This window comes from Silene latifolia, chromosome 9 (genome assembly GCF_048544455.1).
Source record: "Silene latifolia isolate original U9 population chromosome 9, ASM4854445v1, whole genome shotgun sequence".
NCBI lineage: Eukaryota > Viridiplantae > Streptophyta > Magnoliopsida > Caryophyllales > Caryophyllaceae > Silene > Silene latifolia.
Window position 1 is genome coordinate 27,996,187 of NC_133534.1, and position 21,168 is coordinate 28,017,354.

General features: G+C 38.6%; 2 protein-coding genes and 1 pseudogene across 11 annotated transcripts; 1 reads left to right on the top strand and 2 right to left on the bottom strand.

Annotated features, from left to right (window-relative positions):
* Positions 1-3,060: 3,060 nt before the first annotated feature.
* Positions 3,061-8,752, top strand: LOC141599461 (monosaccharide-sensing protein 2-like). 10 transcript variants are annotated; one of them, XM_074419468.1, is made up of 7 exons: positions 3,110-3,267; positions 3,775-3,848; positions 4,355-4,475; positions 5,000-5,566; positions 5,955-6,886; positions 7,504-7,691; positions 8,067-8,752. In XM_074419468.1, exons 3-7 carry the CDS (start codon positions 4,397-4,399, stop codon positions 8,497-8,499), a joined length of 2,199 nt encoding a protein of 732 aa, XP_074275569.1. In that variant the 5' UTR covers positions 3,110-3,267; positions 3,775-3,848; positions 4,355-4,396; the 3' UTR covers positions 8,500-8,752. The 10 variants fall into 10 exon arrangements, with proteins under 10 accessions (XP_074275573.1, XP_074275569.1, XP_074275568.1 ...); XM_074419467.1 differs by lacking the exon at positions 3,110-3,267 and adding an exon at positions 3,295-3,407; XM_074419470.1 differs by lacking the exon at positions 3,110-3,267 and adding an exon at positions 3,430-3,623 and having other exon boundaries at positions 3,775-3,894.
* A 1,245-nt stretch (positions 8,753-9,997) lies between these two features.
* On the bottom strand, positions 9,998-18,321 carry LOC141600785 (uncharacterized; annotated as a pseudogene).
* A 1,265-nt stretch (positions 18,322-19,586) lies between these two features.
* On the bottom strand, positions 19,587-21,139 carry LOC141599462 (homoserine kinase). The gene has a single exon (XM_074419476.1). It carries the CDS (start codon positions 21,049-21,051, stop codon positions 19,924-19,926), a length of 1,128 nt encoding a protein of 375 aa, XP_074275577.1. The 5' UTR covers positions 21,052-21,139; the 3' UTR covers positions 19,587-19,923.
* Positions 21,140-21,168: the final 29 nt, after the last annotated feature.

Here is a 21,168-nt window from a genome sequence, read left to right on the forward strand (position 1 = left end):
ACGGGAACACGCCGGCCGATACGCTAAGAAAGAAACGTATACTCGGCCGCAATTGAGACGCCAATCTAGCGGTCAATATGCCACACGATTCTGAACGCTATCGGCCGCAACCCCGATTACCTCGGTCAAAGCCGAGAGCGACGGGGAACACGCCGGCCGATACGCTAAAAAGAGAACGTATACTCAGCGCAATTGAGACGCCAATCTAGCGGTCAATATGCCTACATCGTTATTTAACGCTATCGGCCGCAACCCCGATTACCTCGGTCAAAGCCGAGAGCGACGGGGAACACGCCGGCCGATACGCTAAAAGAGAAACGTATACTCAGCGCAATTGAGACGCCAATCTAGCGGTCAATATGCCTACACAGTTACGAACGCTAAAGACGTTGAACACAGTTGAGACATGCGTTCAAACTGCCTCGGTCATGCCGAGTGTAAAAACGAACGCACTCAATTAATAACGCGAAAAGACAAACGAGAGATCGTGGATCGAAGCCCGGCCAAGCCAAAGGCCGATAAGATAACTTTATTAAAGATGATTGCAAGGAGAGTACAAACGACGGCCGTCCCCATGAGGGTAGCCTAAACTCTACCTACCAAAGCTTTACAAAAGCGAAGAAACAAAAAAGCAAAAGATTACAGACTTGGGATTTGAAGCGCCAAAAGGATGGCAGGGAGAGAAGGCTCAATAATTGGCCCCCGAACAGCTGAAGCTATCCGAGACGCCGGGTGAGTCTGGTGACGACCGCCCGTCTCCCTATGCCTGTCGTTGCCCTCCATCAGTAGCAACAGCATCTTCGGTGGCCGGTTTTGAGGAAGGCTGAGCATCTTCAAGCAACTTCGGCCCCTCACCCTCCTTCACTTTCGCATCATCGGCCGCCTTGGCCTCAGCTAGGAAGCACCGGCCTGGGGCAATCAAAATCAACCGGCACTCTCAGCCCTGGTCTCGGCCAGCGTCATGTCCTTTTCCACATCGGATACCCTTTACGCATCCATGTGGAGGGGGGATATGGTATATGGTACGGCCTAACAAGAGCCACGCCGATGCACAAGAAGAGGCCGATACAGAAAAATTTGCGAAATTTACTTGCGCAGAATATACGCTCAACATACATCGGAGCCCATACCACGGCATAGACTACGCTGGGGGCAAATTGATGGGGCATATTCTGCACCGCTGACCAAGTCAACACACTGAGCAAGGTCAAAGATATCCACAAGCAAGTCAACGACTTAGACAAGCCTAGCCGATCGGCCCATCGGCACGTTAGCTGTGGTCTCGGCGCGACAAACCGCCGGCAAAGGGACACATACCCGCGTACTCATATCCAAGACCCGTCGGTACGGCCCGCCATAGGTCCATCGGCCGAGGGTAGAACGGTCTTTCCACCTGCTAGCCACTTGGCCACTTGGCCACTACGTGACAAAAGGTGAAAGCCTATAAATACTCCTCAACCTTCTTTGAGGAAAGGATCTCACAACTTAACCTAAATACACTATTCATCTGGTAATATCTCCCTTATCTCTCTACAATACATATCTAGCCAAGTAACACACGACCTTAATCCTTTAAGTTTTTACCGACTTGAGCGTCGGAGTGAGTACGCTTGGCACAAAGCCAAGCCCTCAGTTCGTTCATTGTTGCAGGAGAGGCCGAGAGGGACGATAGAAGCAAGAAGGGTTCAACTCAAGACATTATTCTACCAGCCACGGGTGCTAACGATACTTGCTCTGGAATTACACCCGGAACACGGGTTAAATAACATAAAAGTGGTGATATTTTTGGCCCCCACCATCCCACTTGTTGTTTGTCCTATTAGGAATGTGGTATTGTATTTGGCCCGTATTTAGTTATAGACAATAGGTATCGTCTAATGAGATTTTGTGTCATTTAATTTGCATCAAAGTTAGCTGACATCGTCATGCTATTAATAATGTCTAAATATCATTTTGTAACTAAATTGTATACGTACTTTGTCATAGCAATTGCAATATTTGATATAAAATATTTTTCTGTTCATCAATGTACTCATCAATTTTTTTGGTACATTAAAGTTTAGGTCAAAGAATTTGCCTTATACAGTTTAAGTCAGGGCATACCATCAGCCTCTTTAAAAGCTTATAATGGTGTTTATAAATTGCCTACCAGCTACCAACATTGCTAATCGATTTCTATTTGTGGTGTTGGTAAACAAAGTTCATGCCTTTATTTATTGATCATGCTTAAAATCTCGTATTGTCTAATTCATCAAATTACATATTCTTTACTATTTTGATTATTTAGTGCAAAGGCAACTAAAATCTTATTGATGAGAGAACTAGTATATAGATTCTTAAAATGTCAAATAAGAATTTAAGATCTCCCTTTAAATAGATTAGATATAATTACGCGCAAAACTTGAATTTAACCTTATGGACATAATTTTCAACAAAGCAAGTCGGGTTGGCAAACTTTTAGGCCCTGTTATTTTCGGCTAAAATAAGCTAAACTGAACTTCACTAGAACTGAGTGGTGCTGAACCGAATAGAACTGATGTAGGTTCTGTTCTTTTCGGCTAATAAAAGTTGAAGTGAGATAAATTGAACTAAAATGAATAGAGTTAAGCTGAACCGAATGAAGTTGAAGTAAGAATTAATTTGTGAAGAGATGTACCGAATTGAACTCAACTAAATAAAGTTGAGCTTAACTGAAATTAGGTGAAATTAAGTTAGAAAGAACAAAAAAGTTAATTTGAAAAAGATAAGCTAAAATGAATGAAATTTAGCTAAAATGAATAAATTTAAGTTGAAGAGAGAAATAGCAAAGCCTTTTACTCGGTTAGTCCTGAGATTGCGCCACTAGATACGATACAGAGCACGGACGTACTATGGGCAGTGTGGCCAAATGCTGATCATTGCAGCTGCCCCAAATGGTCTACTCTATCACTACTTTAAACTAACTTTATATCAACATCAAGACCCACCTAGTATAGTATTCCAACTTCAATCATTAATTCAATCGAATCATTTCTGGTACTTCATTATTCTAATCACATTCATACTTCTAATTTGTATCACTCATTCTCATTGAAAACGAACACTTTAAAAAAATGTCTCACAAGCTGTGAGTGAGAAAACAAGTGAAGGAGGAATTGTGAGAAGTCTTTTTAAAACCACCGTCATAAACGAGATTTATTGAATTTGTATTTATAAACATGTCGTATCTTTACCACATAAATAATTATATTCTACACTCGTAAAATATAAGCAATGGCAGCTTAGCAGGTATAAAGTTTCCTACTTTACAGCAACTACGTATTTTTAATCTCCACTATTTTCACTTTGATTAATACCAAACTGCAATAAGCATCAAGTTTAGTGCTTAATGATCAAATCATATCAAACCAAATCACTTTCAAATATAGGTAAATCGTTAAATAATACCCCATTATTTAAGACTGATATATCCATCTTCAAAAGAAGAATTTCTGTATAAACATATGCAAACAAAATTAGTTTTAAGTGCATAAAGTTGGATGAAAATTCAAGTATTTCAGCAGAAAAATAGGTGTATTGTTAGGGAGAAGGAAGAAGAGGGCATGTGTCACATGAAAATGAAACTTCTGTCAGTTACCTAAAGGGTTTCTGTCTTTACCTAAACTTTGTTTTTTTTTTTTTTTAAATAAATTTTGCATTTAAATTGTTTGTTTTTGGGTTCTTCTGTAATTTTGAATAATTCTTATAATTTTTTTTTATGGTTTTAACCTACTATACTGGTATGGCAAATTGCAGTTTCCTATAGGTTGGAATTTTGTGAAGTATAGTGAGTAGTTACACACTCACTTTCAATCTAAGGTTTATTAAAGGTAAAGTACCATAATTCTTAAAAAAGTTGGAATCTTTATCATTTGGGTATTCATCTTTTTCTCCATCCTTTTAAGGGTTTTCTGGGTTTATGTTTAATTGTTGGGATATGTTGCTCAAACTCGCTTAGAAGTATCCGATACTGGTGCGTCCAAGTGTCGAACTCAGCCAATTTTATGAAAAAATATGTATAATTTGGCTTAAAATGAGGTACCGAAGTGTCATACCCAGGTCCGAGTGTCCGTGGGGGAATCAGAAAAGTCGGAGTAGCATAATTGTTGGTTTTTAAGTATTGATTATGTATCCCATGAATTTAATTTTGTGATGTGAATTGGGTTTGATTAGGGTTTTGCTGTAGTTATGTATAAATTGTTACTCACTCCATCCAAATCATTTGTTTAACTTCGATTAAAATACCCCTCGCAAAGAATAAAAAAAGTAAACAAATGATTGATGGGATATTAGATAGAAGTGATGAAGTTTGTATTTGATGGGTGTTTTTTTGCAGTTCAATTAGTGCAAGGAGTTGATCAAGTAAATTGGAGTGAAAATGAGTGGAGCAGTTTGGGTGGCAATTGCAGCAGCAGTTGGAAATTTACTGCAAGGATGGGATAATGCTACTATTGCTGGTAATTTCCACTTATAACTCAGAATTTTTTTACTTTCTGGTTGCTCTTTCTATTGTAGAAATTCTCAGTGTGATTAAATTTTTTAATATTTTTTTTTCTTCCTGTTGTTAAGATCTGTGGAAGAAATCAGAGAAAAATTTGATAGCTTAGCTCTATAATGTATATTATATGTCATCTTATATATATCAGTTCATAGACAGCTTGTTGTACTTGTACTTATAGCATTAATACTCAATTGGTAAAAACGAAGTCGTTCTTACAAAGTTACTCATCTTAGAAATTGTTGACAACAACTTGGATCCACATAAACATACCCAAAAGTGTGAGATTTGAAAAGAACAAAAAAGAGTCCAATGAAAAGGAAATGAGTGTGTATATAGATGTCTTTGGTTGTGTAAGCCATTGATTTTCTTTGGATTTTTTTTTTGTATATTATACTTTCGAGTCATTTCTCGTGTGTTCCTGTAGATTTTTGACATAAGATTACTAAAATTGTTGTCTTTGTTCTCTGTTATTGATTACAGGAGGTGTGCTATATATTAAGAAAGAATTCAAGTTGGAGACGAATCCCACATTAGAAGGCCTAATTGTGGCCATGTCACTTATCGGAGCAACAGTTGTTACGACATGTTCAGGACCGGTTGCAGATTCACTTGGTCGTCGTCCTATGATGATCATTTCCTCCATTTGTTACTTTGTTGGCGCTGTAATGATGTTGTGGTCCCCCAATGTTTATATTTTACTCGTGGCACGGCTAATAGATGGTCTTGGAGTTGGGTTGGCAGTCACCCTTGTTCCTCTTTATATATCGGAGACAGCTCCGACTGAAATAAGGGGGTTATTAAACACCCTTCCTCAGTTTACTGGTTCTGGTGGGATGTTCCTGTCTTACTGTATGGTTTTCGGGATGTCATTAATGGATAAACCTAATTGGAGATTGATGCTTGGGGTTCTTCTTATTCCATCAGTTGTTTATTTTGCATTGACTGTTTTCTTTTTGCCCGAATCTCCCCGTTGGCTTGTTAGCAAAGGGCGAATGTCCGAAGCAAAAAAGGTTCTTCAGCGATTAAGAGGCAGGGATGATGTCTCTGGTTAGTCCTTTTCCATTTCCATTTACTTAAGTTACAGATTCAGCCTTTCATTATATATATACTGTGGACGCACTGAAAATATCATTGATTCGGAAAGACTTGTCATTTTTTGTATTTTAGCTGACTCGTAAAGTGTTAGCATTTCCTTTTCAGGTTAATCTTGTAGTTATATTTTCATTTCGTTGTTTATTTCTTTTCTTATTCAGATCCTTGTTTAAATGTGGACAAGTTCCCCTATTCACTTCAGTTTCCGTAATTTATTCATTTATCATTGTTTTCCTTTGCTATTATGCAATTTTGAAATGACAATCTTCTGAATCGAAGTATAATTTGCTGACTGCAAGTTACCCAGTAAAATGATGCTATGTACAATTTCTTGTATCAACAGCTGAAATGGCTCTGCTTGTTGAGGGTCTTGGAGTTGGAGCCGACACATCTATAGAGGAATACATAATCGAGCCAGATACAGGACTTAATGAGGATCTAGATCCAGCAGTTGTTAAGGATCAGATCAAGTTATACGGGCCTGAACAAGGCCGCTCTTGGATCGCTAGGCCTACCACAGGCCAAAGTATGCTGGGCCTTGCATCTCGCCAAGGTAGTATTCAGAATCCTACTGGTTCCCTGGTGGATCCTCTAGTCACACTTTTCGGTAGTGTCCACGAGAAATTTCAAGAACATGGGAGTATGAGAAGCATAATCTTTCCGACTTTTGGTAGTATGTTCAGTATGGGAGGGAAAGATCCGAAAAACGAAGATTGGGATGAGGAGAACATTTCTGTGGGAAATGACGAGGAACACCCAGAGGATGATTATGATGGTGAAGGTGACGATGATAATAATTTGCAAAGTCCGTTGATTTCTCGCCAGGCAACGGATAAAGACATTGCTGCGCCTTCCCATGGCAGTTTGTTCAGTATGAAGCCTAGTAGCATAATCCAAGGGAGTGATGCTGGTGGCATTGGTGGTGGTTGGCAGCTCGCATGGAAATGGACCGAGAGAGAAGGTGTAGATGGAAAGAAGGAAGGAGGGTTTAAGAGAATTTATTTGCATCCGGAAGGTGACGCGAGTTCTAAACGTGGATCTTTAGTTTCTCTACCTGGTGGTGATGTGACCGGAGAAACCGAGTATATAAGGGCCTCGGCATTGGTAAGTCAACCAGCTCTTTACTCTAAAGAGCTTATGGATCAACACATGATTGGGCCGGCAATGGTTCATCCTTCTCAAACTGCTGGGAAAGGGCCTAGTTGGAGAGATCTTTTAGATCCCGGAGTCAGGCGTGCACTGGTTGTAGGTGTTGGACTTCAAATTCTACAGCAGGTAATAACCATGTAACACCATATTTATTAGAGCAGCTGTCCTGGATGGTTTATATTGAGCACCTTATTGGGTAAATCTATATTTATTAGTCTGTTTTTTTTTTTTTTTTTCAGTTTATACCATCTTTAGTTATGTTAGTTAAAGAGTATGGAGTCATTGTCAACAAACAGTTTATTGATACCTATCCAAAGTTCTAGGCATGTGACAGGTCGGGTCACCCATGTATATTTCATTTAATACAGGTTAGGTCTGGTTATTTTGATTACGGGTTGGTCATTTTCAGGTCAATGGGTAACAGTTAGGTCATTTTCAAGTCAATGGTTACGGGTCAGGGCCAATGGTGGTTTCTTTGTGTGATATACGTAAGTTTTAGTTTCAAGTTACTCTTTTCGCGTTAATTAGGTCATCTCTGATTGGGTCATCTTCAAGCTGTGTACCATGCTCGAAATGAGTACGGGTTTGGATCAGGTCGATTCATTTTTGGTACTCCATGGTTGTTTGAATGACAAGCTACGCCTCAGCCTATCCATCCTTTATACGTACACTGTTTAGCATGTTATTTCTTTCTTAAAAATCTTTTGTATGATGTTAAACTGAAGATATAATACCTGCTGCAGTTCTCGGGAATAAATGGGGTTCTGTATTACACTCCTCAAATACTTGAGCAGGCCGGTGTCGGTGGCCTCCTTTCAAACCTTGGGCTCAGCTCCACATCTGCATCATTTCTAATCAGTGCACTGACTACACTTCTAATGCTTCCCGCTATTGCTGTTGCAATGAGGCTCATGGATCTTGCCGGAAGGAGGTAATTGCCTTTACCTTATAAATCTCGTCTTAAAATAGTTCTATATTCTATCTTTGTTAGCCTTTCTTGTGCGCTATAAAAGCACAGCCATCTTGATCATTTTGGGAGCCCTATGCAAAAGTATAGTCAGGCTTCCAAATGGTTCAATCAAACACAAAATTTGTAGCGGATGCGAACAGCTCCTAACTGAAATGTATGACAACCTTCACGGCTTTACCGGAGTTAAATGTACTTAAACTCTTGGACATGCAAGTACGCAACAACGATATATAACGAAACTCGGAAAATTGGGACTGGTCAAGCTGAAAGCAGTATTGCCGTCCAGAGTTTCCTTCTTTCCTTTCTTCTTGGGCTAATATTTGTTTTTCTTTGCAGGAGTTTGCTGCTCACTACAATCCCTGTATTGATAATATCCCTCATCCTGTTAATCCTAGCAGACGTGATCAGTATGGGCGCAACAGCCCATTCAGTGATCTCCACAATCTGCGTAATTCTGTACTTCTGTTTCTTCGTGATGGGCTTTGGTCCAGTCCCAAACATCCTCTGTGCTGAGATATTCCCAACTCGGGTCCGTGGACTATGCATAGCCATTTGTGCGTTGACATTTTGGATTGGCGACATCATAGTCACTGATACTCTTCCCATGTTGCTCAACTCAATCGGTCTAAGTGGCGTCTTTGGGATGTATTTAGTGGTTAGTATAATTTCATGGGTATTTATCTACCTAAAGGTCCCGGAAACTAAGGGCATGCCCCTCGAGGTCATTACCGAGTTCTTTGCCTACGGTGCAAGGCAAAAGAATGACTAATGTTATCGTTGCAATGACTGAACTTGAGTTGTCAGGAATTTTGGGCTGCTTAAAAGTTCCTTAGGAGGCTTTTCAGGGAAGGCGGGTTTCCCTTGTTTCTGAAATTTGTTGTATAAGTTGTTGTAAATAGTTTCTGCTGTTCTTACTGCAGTTTTGTTGAACATTCTACTAATAACTGGGTAAATTTGAATTTTGGAACATTTGTGGTGATTTGATGCAAATTATAAGTAGAGCCGTGGAGGTTGGTTCTAAACACCGTCTTAAATAGTGTTGCCGTAGCCTAGTTATGTGGAGGCGGAAAGTAATCTACCCTGTACGAGGGAAAACTCATTAGAGACATTTGTATTCACTAGTTGTCTCTCCGCGCGCGGTGCGCGCGGAGATCCAAGACGCGTTTCCATTTGTGTTGCAGCGAATCTGTTTATGGCGTAGACTTTGCGAGAATTACTGAATGTATGTTGCTGTAGTTGCGTTTTGTTCTAGTGTAGAAGCTTTCTTTTTTATGTGTAATGTTCAATGTAGTTGTCCTAATTTGACGTTTTATTTTCTTATTCTATTGAACCGTCTTCAAATATTTAGTGATACAATTGTCATTTGTGCCCCTTATCAAATCATTCGGTGCACGAAGAAACAATAGAACTAAGTATTTTTTTTTTTACATTTAATGTTGTTCTTTGAACTGATAATTGTGATTAAAACAATTGAACAATTAGTCTATGTTAAATTTGGTGCTTTTACCATAGGATGTTACAATTTGACTATTTTTGTCAAAAGTCTTAAATGTCAGAGGATGTTTCACATTGATACTTGCCTTTCAAATTCTGGAGTTGAAGGTTATAAATTGGCAATTGATAAATCAATATGCAGAGATCCAAGACGCGTTTTGTTCTGTTGTCAAAGCTATCCTGTTTACGTCTAATGTTAACTAAGCCTTCCTTAAGGTACTGTGTTATTGAGAAGAAGTAATTTTCAATTTGTATAGCATTATGTTGCTTCTATAAGTTCTTTTATTTCAATGCAAGAAAATGTCAAGAGCCACGTACTTTTGTCATGAAACTTGCGTCTGCGAGACCCCTACATTTTTTAATAGCATGAACACTTATAATCTACATTATCCTTTATAATCGCTTTGTAACCACAATTTATCGACCACAACGAGCAATAAATGGGTATATAATGATTAACTCATACTTGATCCTTGCAAAAGGAACACTTGAAAATGCCTATTCGTATGACAAACTTATTTTCTCTACGAAGAATAAATGATGAATCATATATAACATTATACTCTGGAATTCAAAGGAACCAAATAAAGTTCATGTAAGATACAAAAGTTTAATTAATTTACACGATCAAGGCCGTTTTGGCTGTCGATCTTTCTTACTCTAATATATTTATCTTTAAAGACATCATACACATCATTCTTCTTCAAGAATGATGAGTTCATCTTCTCCATAATAATCTTCAAATATCAAATGCTGGTACCTGAAGAACTATATTGATCAATGTTACTCGGTAGTCGATACCGCAACCATTAGAATAACATAGCTGTAACAAAATGCATAATGCGTAAATAAGGTCCCAAACTCGCAAACTTATATGAGACGGTCCTACCTCGCAATTCTTACCAATCTTTTCTCATACAAGACTGGCTCATTATTCCCTAAATCGCGGAAACTTCATCTGGCCCGAATATCATTCTGACAACTCCTAGAAATTTGCATATTTCAAACTTTGCTTTCAAACTCACACAGTCACACCGCCTCACCATTAGACCATCTCACTACAACCTGCTAAGCTATTAAAAAAAGTTTGCCTTACGCCCTTAACGGCATAAAGGTATTCAAGTACTGAGTGCCAAATACCAACCTAGAAGCACCTATATTGACATTATGAGGGAAAATAGTAGCTCCATAAACACTGTTATGACCATGAACAGCATCAATGCCATATATTATTGGAATCCCCAACCGTGATTCCATTGCCGACTTTTGAAGATTATCAACCCATTCTGTCACAGTTGCATTCTCAGATGGCGCCTTTCCTGCCTCACTGTAAACACTTCCTGAATAATTCATCACTTTCTTCTCAGCAGACGCAAAATTTAAAACAAATAAGTATGAAAAATAGTGAAACTAATATTACCTATGCCCAAGTCTTTAAGAGAGGAAGGAGTAGCGACAGTTTGCATATCGAGTCATTTGACCAAGCTTTTCTTTCACTGTCATTCTAGAGAGAAGATCTTTCACTCTTTCTTCAATCGGAAAGCTAGAATCTTTGTATATAAAAGTGTTGCCAGATATTTCAGCCATTTTTGCTGATGTTTTGAGCTTGAATATAATTCAGTTTCACAGAAGATGAGTGCAGTAAGCTTTTGAGCAATATTAAAATGCCAAGACTCTGCTGATAACGATATGTACGCACATAATGACAAATATTACCGACCTTCTCTACAAATCAATAACGTAATTTATTTTCGCAGTACACATTTTACTCATTTCAGTACATTTTACACCAAATTTTCCATTTGTCTACCCTTGACAAAATAATATCAAACATAACTCTCTCTAACTTCTCTCTATTATTACTTCTTTAACTCCTTTCAACTATCTTCAAATTATTCAATTATGAATTATTAGAACGTGAATTTAATTCAATAATCCATTACCAATTATTAATAACTAATAATCAAATTGATTGATTATAATTTAGTATCTTTTTAAATTAGGGTTTATGTCCAAATTAATTATTGTTAATTGATGTGAGAGGGAGGGATATTGGGGTAGTCGGATGTTGCCGGCAAAAAGTAGCAGACTAATGCATTCATTCAATGTTGCCGGCAAGAAGTAGTATACTACGACATAGAAATCTTTACTTCGTTTTTTTAATTCAACGTAGTATTGTTTGTAGGATTTGGTTTGATTTTTTTTTTTCTTTTTATTCCAATGTATTTAATGAATACATTACTGTCACTACATGAAGAAATTAGAGAATACAAGCTTGAAATTAGAAAGAATAGTTTAGAGAGAGGTTAGAGAGAGAAAATAAAATGAAAAATGAGAGGGGTACAATAGTCAACAGTGTACTGAGATGAGTAAAATGTGTACTACGAAAATCAACACCCATCAATAAATAGAGCTCCGGTGTACATATATTTTGCCTCCTTCAATTGACACCAAACAACAATACCAACAATACCCAAAATACCTTAAGGGAAACTGTTAATAGCGAGGTTAGGGGATTAGATGTACATAGCCAAAATAACTTCATCTGGCCCGATCAGGGTCAATACACAACCTGAGACAAACTCACAGTATAAGTACTCTATGAGATAGAAAAATTGATTAAAAAAAACAAATAAATAACTACATAGGAGAAAAATAAACACAAATACACTCTCATCTTACCATTGTCGCATCTTCAAGTTTTCAACTAAAGTTTCACAATGTTTGACAAGGTGTGAAGGAAGATGGGCACTTTCTTATGTACCTACGACATTATGATAATTTACTGCATAGCTACCCAGGGTTAAACTCCCAACAGTTGCTCGGATAAAATATAGGTGCCGATATTAGGGGTCTCACAAGGCAAGACACCAACCAATAAGAAGCTACCCAGCAACGTATTCCTCAACTACTCCCTATGACTGAGTCAAGCTAAAAATCCATGCTCACTTACATCAATTAGACAACAAAGACAATTAGTTTATAATTTATACGGAAAATATCCCCTGATATAGACACGCCTATAACTGCAATTACCGTATAGCTCAGACATATACCACAAACCCCAAGAGTAAGGCCTTTTAAACCGCGATATAGCCAAGAAGCATGAAAGGGTGATCTGTCTCCAAAGAACGTTATCTTTGAAAGGGGTGATAAAGTAAAAGTGTCATTGGTGGAGATTGCAGTGGATAGTTGTCAGTTGAGGTACAACGAATATAAATCCTTAAAATTTCAAAAAACAACAATTAACAATTATCCATAGACTTGCTACCACAATCTTCGGACCAAACAAGCGGTGTCCAACATGAGGTTGAATAAATGAATGTGAAAGGAAGAAGAAGAGAAACTTCAATTAACAAATACAGAAGAGATTTAAATAACTAAACCATAGAGAATAAAGAATTAAGAGGATGAGTATGTAGCTTCAATTAGGTAATCACAAGAATGCAATTTTATGATAAAATAAACACAGAAAAGCGATCGTATATATGTAAATACCTCTTACATAAGTCGCCAACCTCAGCATCATCGTCAATTGCCTCATCGTTGATCAACTTCAATTATCCACTTCAATTAACCGTCCCTCCTTCCGAAACATTTGGACAAACACAATATCTATCATTATATATTCGAAGTTTCATCGTAGTTTTTTTAAAAGAAAAATTCAGCTTTAAAATCAATAAAACTCCACAGAAAGAATCACCATGATGGCCTGAAATCACAATACCATATCACATACGTAATTGTTTGACGCTAATGTATTAATACATAGGTTTTTTGTGTAAGAAACTCTCACACGGCGACTTGAAAATAAACCAAATCACCAATTCACTTTGAACCAGTAAACCTAGGTTACTCCGACACTTCACTTACCTGCCGTATCGCGTGTCCGACACCTATCGTGTCGACACCGACACGACACTTCGACTAACTCACCAGTTCAATTAGTTACAATCAAACAAAACAATTATCCATAAAGGATGTAATGTTTACAAGTAAAAGTAAGTCTGATATAAGACCATTAAAGTGGGAGACTAAACAAGTGAATTGTTAACTAACACATAAATGAAACAAAAAAGGCGAAGCAAATAATATAAATATTTTTACTATTAAAATCCCAGAAGTAATATATAAACAAATCAAACTTTCATAGAGTCAATCAATAACGGCTAGAGGGTTAAGTGAATTAAGGTGGATAAATCCTTGACTATCGAATAAAATCGATCCAAAATGATCTCAATAAAAGCAATTCAATATGCTCGGAGAAAAAAGCAAGAACGCAAATTAAGATAAAAATGAATAACTAAAACGGTGGCCATACATGATTTTGATACATGATTTAAACTAATGATGTGCATTCGGTAGCAATAAGAAAGTACGCGGATACATTTTCCAAGGAGGAACCTTTCAATCGACTTTTCATTTTAGGAAACCGTCAAACCGGATATTGACGTCTTCGCTTACATCACCACATCCCACTCCACACACCCTAGCCCAGTCTAGCACACCGACCCCCATCTCGTGGCCACTCCACACATCACCCCCAAAAAAAACTAATTGACACTTTTGTATCCAACCATAGCTTGTTAGACTCTATTCTTATGTTATGCCACTCCACCTCCCGCTCTATTTCTCATTACCGGCAATTCATTTCCGAAATTATACCCTATCTAGCCATTAATTGCTAATACAAATAACAAAGGTAGTAAGAGAAAATAACAACTCCCTCAGTCTCAAGTGTTTGTTTACACAGACTAAAAACGTAAATAAATGATTTAGGGGGGGGGGATAATAGTCTAGTTATCTCAATACCCAAAAGACTCTGCCTAACTTTTTTTTTTTTTTTTTCTTTGGTACAACATCGGTGTGGACTCGTGCAAGTATGCCACATTGGTCTATTAATTATGAATTATCGACTCATCTACCATCTTGAGTAATTAGCATTAGTCATCACTTAACCATAGTAAATAAATGCTTGTTTAGTATGTAAAATGAGATGCTAGTTGACGCTACCTGTGCAACATGCTCCATAAAATCCGACTAATATTCCCTAGCTAAACAAGATCAATCTTCATGTTCGTTTTCACCTTCAGAATCTGCGCCGCAAACAATATTAATCAGTAAATAACTATGTGAACCAATAGTCAACGCAGGATTCTTGTTGGTTCGGTTTCAGTGGCTAGAGATTTTAATAATTCACATATTTATTATCACACAAAAATAGAACCCTAATCCAAATCATTTCTCCATGCTTCCCCACCCCATTGTCTCACTACATTCACTTTACCCAAACAAAACTGAGAGTAGTATAAATATATAGCCGAGGACTTACCAAAACGGACATCATCACTAAGTTGCCCTCTTGCTTGGAATTGCTTCCAAAGCATCTGGAACATTAGTACAGCCCAGTAAATATGAAGAACGAGCAAGCAGTACAAAAGTGTGTTGAGCAAATAATAATAGAGAGGTCCTTCCACAGGATGCTTCTCCTTGTCTAGTGTTTAAATAAATTCATAGCTGCCATCGAAAAGAAGAAACACAAATCAGACTATAGGAAAAACAGATAAAGTGAAAAATATATGAGGAACCAATACAGGAGCAAGATGGACAACAATGTTTTTATGAAGGGAATACTTATCCGTATCAGCCTACTCAACTATTCTGCCTTCGGACTATGCCTTCAATCCAAACACTCAACTGTCATCTTAGATACATTACCCATTCCTATACATCCGTATCAGCCTACTCATCTTAGATACACTCAACTATTCTGCCTTCGGACTACGCCTTCAATCCAAACATTCAACATCGCAAAAAGAAAGTAAACAAAATTTCAAACCTACCTTGCAACCAACAACATCTAGCAAAGACCTGTCGCTATATGGATGCTCAAAAAGCCCTGCAACAAACTTCACTCTCAAAATTCGTTCAACTGCATCATCAATCCTAGACAACGGTATCTCTTTCGATTCTACAAGATAGGTCAACTCCTGGAGATACTTTTCGTATTCAAAAGGAACCATTACCTGCGTGCTTACTCTGTCAAGGATGGAACATAAACAAAAGAAAAGTTTAAGCCATACAAGTACAATTATTGTTTCCTTACCATGTCTATCCCTGCATTAATAGCAGATGAAACGCAGAAACGATAGTCTGCACCTTTGGATTCACAAATTCTGTCAATGCCCTCCCAATCTGAAATTATAAAGCCCTGAAGCAAAATTTAAAATTAAATTCCCAGTTTCACAGTGGCTATATGATCAAAAAATTACGGTAAAAGAGGATAGATGATAAACTGATCTCACATTAACCAAAAATAATGCAAAACTGAGCAGGTAATGTTTGTAACACTATACCCTCATTTCTAAACAATTTATAAAGAAAGTATATATCATTAATGAAGGCAGTGAAGTATCGAAGTTATGTACTGCCATGTTAACGCAGATTTAGCGGTTACTCTATAAGTTGTCCTCCTAACAGCTTATGTGTAGTGAGGCATAGAAGCTGTATACTGCCATGTTAAATGTCACTCAATAAGTTGTGTCATTACAAAAATACAAACGATAATCCAGGCATAATAGTGTGGAAATATACCTTAAACCCCAGCTTCTCTTTTAGAATATCAGTGAGAAGAAAACGTTCTGCATGAAGATTTATTCCATTCCAGCTAGAATAGGAGGCCATAACAGTACAAACTCCCTGAGCGATACAGTCCAGATAAGGTGCCATAGATCCTCTCTAAATCTTCAAATGAAGTTCTCGTATTCCCCTCATTTATACCTTTATGAGTTCCCCCATCACCAACGAAGTGTTTGGCACAGGCAATGACATTCTTTCTGGAACATTTAATAATGAATCCAATAAGTTGAAAGCATGATGTAACTTACTACAACAGGCTAGTTGAAGGGGAGAAAAAACAAATTTGTTGAAAATAGAATTTGTCCTTCACCTTCCAGCAACATAAGGATAACCGTTTGGGTGTCCTATTGGAGGATTCCCCTGCAACTCTGATACAATAGAAGTCGTCTTCCTAACAATTTCGGTGTCTTCACTATGACTCTCATAACATCTTCCGCACCTCGGATCTTTGCAAACCTGTAAGGAGACACAATTTATTTGTCCATCAATAAAGAGAAAAGGTCTGAGCCATCAATCAGTGGCCTAAATACTCTTGATGTTGTGGGGTCATACCAACCCATGGCTTTCAGAGTAGCAACATTTGGACAAAAGGACATGTTCATGTACATTTTCATTTCACTAGCTACGCTTTTGCTGTAACTGTTATGGATATACCTCCACTCCGACAACATTTGGACAATAGGACACGTTGATATAAGTTACATTCCTAACACACCAACACCCTACAAATTTCAAATTTGTATTCGTAGCATCCTAAGAAGTCATACTCCCTCCTTCCTTCTATGTTCTTCCCATGTCATTTTGCATAGTCTCGAACGCCATACTTTGACTATCTATTTCTCCATTTATGTATTACATTTTTTGTCGAAAATATTATTTTGTGAAAGATTTTTAAACATGAATGTTCTAAGTTTCATTTATTAAACTTTATAATTCTCAAAGTAACACCGATCAAAGTACCAAAATATGAAATGGGAAGTAGGAGGAAAGCAGGAGTATCAAACAACATAAGCAATCCACTATTAACTCTCTTCCAAATACTCTATGAATTGAAAATGTCTCATCTAAACAATTGTCTCACTTATGCTTTGTTCTTTTGGACTAAACCTGTCCGAATTGAATTGAAATACTTAACAATAATTTACTATCATGAACTGAAATAACACCGAAAAAATAAAGCCTAAAACAACCACGAATAGTGTATGCATAACTTCAGCCAATCACTGTAGCAATCAACATTCAACACTAACAACGACTAAAATGAAAATTACTCACATCAACGCAAGGAGCGAACGCATAATGAGCTCCACTTGCTCTAACCTCCAACGCAGTCGCGACACCAATTCTATAAGCCAAGTCCGCATCCCTACATCAAAATACCCAATAATTCACCCCTAATCACACTCCTAAAAACTAATTTTGTGAAAGAAGTAAAAATAAAACAAACCTAGTAACTGTTATGGAAAACAAATCACTCTATCCAAGGTAGAAATTAACTATGAAGAATCAACAACGACCCATTTCCCCCTCGTCAAAAGATAACTGGCCCTTTTGCTATCACCCAGCGATACAAATTCTATCACAATTTGAAATAACGATCAAAGACAACATCAAAATTGATCAATCATCAACTGGATGAACCTGATCACTTAAAAAATGGAATCGTAAAGCCAATAAATTAATGCTAACAAACAATAATAAATGAAATTACCAGAACTTTTGAAATCCACCATTGAAATGATCCCCGAAAGCTTGAGAACATCCAGATTCAAGTAATCAATCAACCAACTTCAACAAACACAATAAAACTGTACCCAAACGAAACACACGTCAAAACCCTAATTAAGTGATCGAAAGCAGTAGATGAAAATAAAATAGAAGATGAGTGTGCAATAAAATGATGAGAGGTGATTAAAAATGAAGAAAAGGAGAATGAAAGAGTAGAAACTAACCAGATCTAGGAAAGGAGGAGGAAAGGAGGAGGATAGACGAAGAGGAACAAGAGAGCAGGAATAATATAAGTAGAATAAAGAGAGAGCAACAGTGCATACACTGTATCTCACGTGAGTAGCACAAAATCTACTGCCCTACTGTTCATAAACAACTAATTTCCACAACTTTGGACATTTATAAGGGCTTTAGATAAAACCATCTTATCGCTGATAAAACCAGTTGCTTGTTTAATGGCGGCACATTGGACAGAATGAATGAAAGCCGAACCCTTTACCTATACGTAACAACATGAACCGACGATTGTACTCCATCAAGAACCCTAGTTAGTTCTCCAGCACGAAACTCCGACAGACAGGTAACACAGTCATTAGCCTACACCGTAAGGTGATGGCACTATGAAGGTTCTGTGATCATGGTAGTTAGCAACAAGTGGATAAACCGCTGCTGTTGCTACGCGAAAAGCGTAAGCCAAACCAGTTTCACTATCAGAAAAAGGAGAAACCATGTCTTAAGTTCAAGTGCAAGTGGTGCTGCCTTGATACCTGATTGCTTATGGAGTTCAGACAGGGTTTCTCCTTTTAACTAAATTTTGCTTAAAAAACAAGCAGCATAAATTCTAGCGCAATAAAATTTAAGCACGAGATTTTTTATGAAAAAGTGTGCAGAGGAACACAAACTTTGGATAGACGTCTCTCACTAAGCTTTTGCGAGACCAATTACATTACAATTATAATTGTTTCCTCAAAAAATAATACAAGTGGACTTCAAAAAAAAAAAAAACTTTAGTGGAGTAACCGGAAGTGGAAGAAGTGGAGAACCTAATCAGAAAAGTTGTTCTAGTTGAGATGAAAATTTAATGGAAAAGTTGTTCTGTACAGACTGTACTAAGTAGAAGGACCCAACTATGACTCGAAACCTTAATGAAACAGAGTCCAAACTGAACAGTACTTCTCCCGAAATTGACCTCAATGAAACATTTTTTCTTGATTTAGTACAGAGCAAGAAGCAGTACTTCTAGGTACTGTTACCACAATAGCTAGAAAGAGGAACCCACTTCAAGCAAGTTAAGTGGAGAAAGGCTAATCCAATTCCATCTAAAACAGCTAACAAGTTCAAATAACCTAAGGCATACTGGCATAGCTTTCCAAGAATCTGTCAACAAATCATGCATCCAACGGTTTGTACCAAGAAACGAATCCATATGCACAAATTAGAATTGCCCACCACAGGTGGGATGCTCCATGGCACTCCACTCCGGCCGACAAAAGAAGAGGGAATGGTGATGCATTATCAATAACTTATACAGATTCTCATTCTTAACCCATACAAAACCAACTTGCCTGCTTGTCCGTGGATCGTGGATTACAATATCAATGTTTGGTATAGCTCATTTCCGATTCACGCCCACATTTGATCACATTTATCACAGACACCAGCTAAGCATGAACAGAGTTGCACAACACGAATGTCAAATTTCTGGTCATTCTACACTCGGTCCATTGCCTCCATTCATGCTAACTGCTAAAATAGCGCAGTACTTGAGACGGAGGTTCTGTGAAGCCCTCTCCCATTTATATTGAATTTGCCTTGTTTACCATACAAAATACGAAGAATGTAAAAATAACACGCGAGACAAAGACATGATCTTTTTACAGGTTTATAATTCTAGATTGAAGCAAAATGCTCAAGAACCTATCAGAGTTTCAGGCTTTCAGCAACTTGGATTTCAAATGTTCATGGAATATACTGTCTCGATCAATCGTGTAAACATCATGCACAAAGACAAAGAATAAAGATCAAAGATAACGATTCTGAACATCAACAAAAAAACATACATTCAATCTACAGCGATTCTAGAAAAACAAGTCAAACTTCCACCAAACATGAATTATTTCGGAACTTCAACAGTTACCTTCAATTTCAACAACGATAACAACAAAAACACAGCCTCAACATCTGAAATGATCAACGATCCGCCACCAGAAATCAATTAACAACATATTAAACCGCCAGTGACGAAATAACCTCGTAAATGTGCGAATTTAATGACCGTCTCATACAAGACTCTACTCTCGCCGATCAAAACCAAATACATAGTGCTCGGAAATCATATAGGAACACTGCTAACAACCTTAGCACCAACCCTATCAAGCTGCTGAACAACGGCACTCGCACCCAACCCTCCTTCCTTCCTAAACGCTTCCACCATCTTCTCCGCCACAATCCACCCACTTTCCTCCCTATCAACCACCGCCACCGCAGTCGGTCCCGCCCCACTAATCGTACACCCAAATGCCCCAGCCTCAATCGCCGCCTTCTTAACCGCCTCCATACCCGGTATCAACGGCGCTCTCCTCGGCTCCACTATCCTATCCGCCGACATCGCCCTCCCTAACCCCTCCGCATCACCCGACATCACCGCCGCCACTACCGCCGCCGCCTGACTCGAATTCCACACGTGATGCGCCATCGTAATCTCCTTCGGCAACGCCGCTCGCATCTTCTTCGTCGGCGCCTCAAACTCCGGCGTAACCAATACAAACAGTAATTCCTTTTGCGACGGATATTGCAACGGAATCAACGTCAACGGCTGATACGATTGGATTAACACGAACCCGCCCATGACGGCGGGTGCGATATTATCCGCGTGGTAGCCGGACACCTTCGCTTCGGAATCGAGTCCAGCGAGGACGAGGTCGAGAGAGGAGAGCGGATTTCCGAAGAGTGCGTTGACCGCGGCGGCAGAAGCGGCGGCGGATGCGGCGGAGGAGCCGAGACCGGAACCTAAAGGGAGACCTTTGTGAAGGGAAAGAGAGAGGCCAAGAGATCGGATATTGAGGCGTTTCATAGCGGAGATGGCGGCGATACCGGCGCAATTGTTTAACGGGTCTAATGACAGTTTGGAGTTCGGGTCGCCGGAGATGGAGGAGATTGAGATTTGACCAGGGGGAGTAGTGGGAGAGATTGAGAGGGAAACGTAATCGCCGAAGCCGGAAACAGCGCAACCGAGGAAATCGAAGCAGGGACCGAGGTTGGCGACAGTGGCTGGAGCGAAGGTTCGGACGGAGGAAAGGACTGGAGTTGGTTCGGATATGGTTTGGGTGGTGGGTTGGGTGGAGGAGAGGGAGGAGTGACAGATGAAGGTGGTAGGTTTGGATGGAGGGAGATGGAGATGGAGGCTGGAGTTGGGATGGTTGACGGTTGGTTTTAATGGAGATTGGAAGCAAATCGCCATTGTTGTTGTGAAGGAGAGGAAAAGTGAACTCTGCTAGTTTAAGATTTTGGGGGTTTAAGTTTGGTGTTGTTGATCAAGGACGGCCTCATTTTTTCAGGTTTTCTCCTTTATTTATCG

Excerpts from the sequence above, each read along its gene's own strand:
- LOC141599461 (XM_074419472.1), top strand. The coding sequence starts at position 4,397 with ATGAGTGGAGCAGTTTGGGTGGCAATTGCAGCAGCAGTTGGAAATTTA. Across the intron at positions 6,887-7,503 it reads GACTTCAAATTCTACAGCAG|TTCTCGGGAATAAATGGGGT; the intron begins GTAATAACCATG and ends TACCTGCTGCAG. Across the intron at positions 7,692-8,066 it reads ATGGATCTTGCCGGAAGGAG|GAGTTTGCTGCTCACTACAA; the intron begins GTAATTGCCTTT and ends TTTTCTTTGCAG.
- LOC141599462 (XM_074419476.1), bottom strand. The coding sequence starts at position 21,051 with ATGGCGATTTGCTTCCAATCTCCATTAAAACCAACCGTCAACCATCCC.